Consider the following 6,378-nt stretch of genomic DNA (forward strand, 5'->3'; position numbering starts at 1 on the left):
GTTACTGATCAGATCAGTGTATGTGATGTACAACTCGTATCCTGACCAGGATAGTGGACATATCGGAGAAAGTTCTCCAAGCAACACTTTCATATATCCTGGTATGGAAGTAGTCGGCCATCCTACGCAGTTGACCACTTGTGGTGATGAATCACAAAAAAATGCACAACGTGATAGTGAAAGTGCGGGAACGAGCAGCTCAAGAAAACGCAAGAGAGTGAGCGGACAATCGAATGAAGATCGCTCAAATAAGCTTGAAAAGTTACAAAATGTCATTTTTAAAGTGGTAGATAGACGAAAAGATTTTGCTCAAGAATATGAGCAAACAACAAAGGATAACCAAGGAGATTTGGAGTTGTCCAGGTATTTTGATAATCTAAAAAAAATGTTGGTTAAGTTTGCACGTTGTTTACGTATAAATAAGGGAAGTATAGTTAATACGGGAATAGATAATTGCGGTAGTTTGTCACTAATTTCCGAATATATTACGTTTAGAACAAACATATTTGTTCAGATGAAAAGATTTTCAGTGTCAATTGAAAGATTAAATTCCGATAAAGTGGCTGTTTGCTGTGAGGGTGAGAAAAAAATTTCTGAGCTGCTGAGGCTTTACGCCAGATACAACGATGAACTTTATTCTCTGCTAACAACTAATTCGAAGATAAGTGAGGCAGAGTATTTTAGTAGTGAAAGTGTGAAATGTGTAGGTTGTAGGCATTATCATCCTAATAGCTGTTTTATTATGCAAAATGTGATCGATAATTTATTTGAAAACTCATTAGAAATGCTGTACGGAAACAAAGTTATTGACAAGTGTTTGCTTTTTTCCGAGTTTACAAGCCTTTGTGGGTATTTTATACAGTTCCGCAACAATGTAACAAAAATATTGCTGCGTGATAAAGCGATCACGATATATATTGCCAGCAGAATCGAAAACATTGTGTTATCATGCATAAAACTGAGGAATAGAGGAGATGATCAATATAAGAACAAACAGAATATGCTGAGACTGATCGTTTATCGTTCCTTTGTTCGTACATTTCTGTTTTCACAACTTCTTTATGTGTTCAAAGTTAAGTCAAGCGTTATTTCTAAGTACGTATTTTTTTCCGAGTTGGAGTATACTTGCTCAACAGTTTGTGGTGCGAGTAATCCTGATACTGTTTGCGATACTTTTTTGGAGGGATATGAGCCTCTATTCTTTTTGCTGTCTGGTTTATTTGACAAGATTGGGTTTACAAACCATTATTCAAAAGCTACTTGGGATGTGAATCTAAGCATGGAGCACTTAGATGGAAAATACATTCTTAAGGCGATTCTTCGTATCTATTCACGTCATATGAAAGAGAGATTAGGACAAAACGTAAAATGGTTGTATGGATATATTGGACGGTATCTCTCCACAAGCTATTCTGAGAGACGAGATGAAATACTTAAGAAAATTGAGGAGTTGGATTATAACAACTCTGAATCTATGGCACAGCAAGTTTGTGATCTTTATAAGTGTGTTAGAGGACATCTGGAAGAGCTGATACGCCAGTAAATAACACCCAGATATGAGAATCATAAGATTAAATAGTATTTATGAATTTGTGTTGTCTAAATATTATATGTGTTTTTGTAGTAGTTTTTATATCTGATATTACGATTCATTATTATTGTGAACAGACATCAGATGATATCATCATCGCATGAGTAAAAAGACAACTCGAAAGCTGATTGATGAGTTCTGGGAAATAAATTATTTGACCCTTAGAGAAAAATAAAAAATCTTTGTTTCAGGTATTTGCACTGAATGAAGAGTCTAAAGTTGTTGTACAACTCATTTTTTCTGAGATGCACTTAGTCATCATTTACAAACAATATTTTCATTCTATTTTTATTTATTCAACCCCTATCATTATTTGGTTGGCTGTTTTATGACCATCACCATGTCCAATCAAAATGCATGAAGTAAATAACATATTTGCACTTTTAATTTTTGTTTGATTTCCTCAACATTGTAACAAATTACGATGACATTCACGATATATTTAGATGATTTACCAGAAAAAGAATGAGATACATCTGCGAATACAAAATGGATGTAGAAGTGTGTTTTTGGTCAGTGTAACAGAACATAACATCACAATCAAACAGATGTTTTGGTGAACAGTTTGTATGTTCTCATCATTGACTAACATTCATTTTTCTGGAAGAAATAAAACTATAAATAAGTTGAGAAGTCGATATCCCATGTATCCAGATTTTGACAATACGCCGACTGAAAAGTTTTTGGTGGAAAAAACACAATTGTTAAATCCTGGTGGTTTTGTCTGTGTTGTAGATGATCAGCTGATTGTCTACCGCGGCAAAGCCTTATTTATTGATCGGACCTACGAGAGTCTGCAAAATGTTCCTGTGCTCCGTGCACAGTTCTTAACAAAGCACTTTGGTATTGTGCATGTTCTAAAAAAGTATAGGGCCAAAATAATAGTACCAGTTGCAGTAAAAAATAATCAGACAATATCTCTACACCGACATTTCATATCACTATGTGTACCAGAACAGCCGATGGGTATTGCGACAGCGGGGTGATGACAAAGTCATTACAAGATTGTATGCGGTCAATCCAGAGGAAAAGGAGAGATTCTATCTGAGAATGCTCTTGCTCAATGTGAGAGGTGCTACGTCATTCGACGACTTAAGAAGTGCCAACAATGTTGTATATGGCACATTCGAGGAAGCAGCAAGGGCAAGAATCTTCTGTAGGATGACAATGAATGGAAGAACGTGCTGGGCGAAGCTGCAATGACAGAGACATCTGACCACATCAGAAAGCTGCTCGCATACATCTGTGTGTTCAACAGACCGCATGATGCACTTGGGCTGTTCAATGACTATGTTAACGATATGTGCAATGACATCGTTAACAAGATATATGGTGATGTTACCAACATGGCTGACAGCGAAGATCTGACGAACAGAGCTATACTCACAACAAACAACGATGCTGCAAAGGAAATCAATGACAGGGTCCTTGACTTGATGATCGGCAACGAAGTAACATACACGAGTGCAGATTCTATTGTCACAGAAGACAATGATGTTGTTGCAAACTATCCGTTAGAGTTTCTCAACAAGCAGCAGCCTTCAGGAATGCCACCGCACAAGTTAGTTCTAAAAAGAGGTGCGTTGATAATGCTATTGCGCAACCTTGATCCAGTCAATGGCCTGCTCAATGGCACACGCCTGGTGATTGATGAACTTCACACAAACTTCATCATAGCCACTATTGTAACCGGATCCAGGAAAGGTAGCAGGGTAGTCATACCAAGGATCGATATGGCACCGAGCGAGACACAGCTGCCATTCATACTCAAGAGAAGACAGTTTCCGGTTCTTCTTTCGTTTGCGATCACAATCCACAAATCACAGGGTCAGTCATTTGACAAGGTAGGTGTTTATCTGCACAGCCCAGTCTTTGTGCATGGTCAGTTGTATGTAGCTTTGTCGAGAGTGTGCTATGAAAACGGTATAAGGGTGTATGTTGCTGACAATGGAGACCAAGGAAAGCATGAGAATGGTAAAGTATACACAAGAAATGTTGTGTATAATGAGCTACTGGAATGAAAGTGATTTATTGATTTGTAACCACAGAACAGTTAGTAGAAAGGAATGACCTAATGTTGCAGTTGTACTCAAAAGCGCTATTTTGATCAACTATCCATTCATACACCCATTGTGCAAACGAGATAGCGTAGCTAGTGAATTATAATATCATTCAATTACGAAATAAGGACTAGAAAGCTTGAAATTGAGCTGGCATACGCTTTTTTTGCGATATATGGTCTGCTCGTTTGTCTGCTGGCTCTAGAGTTTTATCTTGGGGATTATGGTAGGATGTGAAGCTAAGCAATATGTCTGTTAAATAGCAAAAGATAAATAAACCAGGAGTGCGCACGATTCTTGCAAATATCAAGATAATTGGTGTGTGTCTGTAAAAGTGTTTTTTGATGACATGCACGGTTTATCGTATAGGACTAATAGCCTAAAAAATCTTAAAATAAACTCAATTCGGTTTATGATACTATTCGTTTATATAAAGCCATTTTTACGTGTATTCATCTATGTATGGTAAATATAGCGATTTATTGTATGAATGACAAGGAAGTAGGATTATTTACCTGGCAGATCACCTACCTTTGAAATTCATGAACAAAAAATACTCTGCCACTAACCATCTAAACAGTAAATAAATTCATTATTCATTCTACCATAACTACTCCTATATTTTTTTGTGCAAACACATTGTACTTCTTTTATATACCATGATTAAGTTTATTGAACATATTCCTTCACAGGATATATTCGTACATATCGTCAGCGCCAATACATCACTATTTTCCAGCCAATCAATAAATAGATGTTATATGTGATAAATTAATTTCATCCTGTCATTTACACTTCAACTACAAATAATACTCCTGTATAATGTCATTGACAGCAGATATAGTTATAATACCGTGTTTATATCAATATTATATGTATTACGTTTAGACACGTTCTATGATAATTACACACCATTTAACCCAGCATGGGTGCTAAAAGACTATTTTAGTGAGATATGATTGTCTATAAATTCTGAATAAGACAGAAATTCAGCAGTTCTACTTGCGACCAATCACGACATGCCTTGTCAAAATCTTTTACTCTTTTAATTTTGACATTCTGTCCCTTTTATATAGTTCAAATACAACAAAGTGGTATAACTGCTTCAATGCTGTTTTTTTTCTCATTCTAACCAAATAATTACATGTATACGACATGTTAGCTGTTTGTTGCCAATTCGCACCTCACAATATATTTGGATTCACGCCATGTTTTTTGTCAATGGTGGTTAGTACCCCCAGGATGGACCGTAGAAAAATGTTAAAACTTTTAAAAACGCCTGAATCAAGTTTTAACTTAGACTCTGACGACTCGTTCGCGTTAAAGTCTGCCAAACCAAACATTCTGAAGAAAAAGGTCACTGACATTATCAATGGGCTTCACGAGAAACAAGCAGATCATGGTCATGATGACGATGAAAACAGGCTTAAAATAACAAACGATGAGCACGAAGAAGGTTCAAATAATCAACTAAATGAGAGTGATCACGATCGGTACGAGGTCTCAGATGATGCACACCAAAACCACTATAATGATGAACATTCCAGTGAGAGAAGCGAAGAAAAACATGTTGATAACACGGCAATCACCGGCTGTAACACCATTGATTATGAGAGAAGTGTTTTCCTAGACAAAAATGATAGTACCAAATCACAACTCTGTCGATTAACATGTATCGTAAAGAACGAAACAACATCTTTTATAAAACGGCATTTTGTGGTTCTCTTTGTTTCAGTTCTTACGATTTTCATCGTTACGTATCTCAACAGAGCACATAACACAACCGAGGAGGATTATAAGAAGGACATTCGACTGCTGCGTGCACAGAATAAAAGTTTGCAGGATGTGGTGAGCAAGTTATCGGTTCAAAAACCAGCTAAAAGAGTGTTTAATGTGGGTAGAGTAGAAGAGGGCACGATAATTGATATTCAGAACAGTGCTAAACCGTACTACTACGGTTTGATATTCCAAAAAAGTGGGCGTCACATAAATAGTGTAATGTCAGAAGGTTTGGAGCTGGGCAACTGTTTTATTATGAGTGGCACTGAGGGACACATCATTTTCAAGTTTGCTAGGCCCTTTAAGATTGTCAGGATTGGATTGTTTCATCCCGCTAGCAAGAAGAATGCGAGTGCAATTAAAAATATCAGGATAATGGGAATTAATGCCGATAAAAAAGAAAATCTTGGTGAGTACGTGTATGAGGGAGCGGGTAGGTATCAAGAATTTGAGCTGCACAATGATATATCCTTTGAAGCGCTCGATTTTTGCATTTTGTCCAATCATGGCGCGAGGGACCACACGTGCGTTTACAGGATTTATGCATTTGCTGAGGAGGATACGTAGAAGAAAATACCATTTTTACTCCATAAATAAATATATCGTACACCAACACACTATTTTTTGTGTTTAGAAGTTATTCTATTTTGATTTCCTGAGCAAATGGTAGTCATTAAAAAGATTGTAACTACACTCGTTCATCACAACAATACGTTGTAACGTATTGCTTTCCCTAGATTCGCATCAATTCTCAACTTATTTGGCATGCTAGTTTCGGTTGTGCATTTTCTGGTATTAAATTAGCCAAAAACAGCAGTGTAGCCTTTGAAAAACAAGAGAAAACAGAGGACCAGTACAAAAATTCGAGAATTGTTTTCTACAAAATTAAAAAGACATGTTGTACAGTATCAGGTGCCGAATAAAGCTATAATAGGCGCCAAATTTTTA

At 36.6% G+C, this 6,378-nt stretch overlaps 1 protein-coding gene across 1 annotated transcript; it reads left to right on the forward strand.

Annotated features, from left to right (window-relative positions):
• Positions 1–4,893: 4,893 nt before the first annotated feature.
• Positions 4,894–6,045, forward strand: VCUG_00120 (uncharacterized protein; the record flags this gene model as incomplete). The annotated part of the gene is made up of 1 exon (XM_008074954.1): positions 4,894–6,045. One exon carries the CDS (start codon positions 4,894–4,896, stop codon positions 5,995–5,997), a length of 1,104 nt encoding a protein of 367 aa, XP_008073145.1. The 3' UTR covers positions 5,998–6,045.
• Positions 6,046–6,378: the final 333 nt, after the last annotated feature.

Source organism: Vavraia culicis (assembly GCF_000192795.1).
Source record: "Vavraia culicis subsp. floridensis unplaced genomic scaffold supercont1.2, whole genome shotgun sequence".
Lineage (NCBI taxonomy): Eukaryota > Fungi > Microsporidia > Pleistophoridae > Vavraia > Vavraia culicis.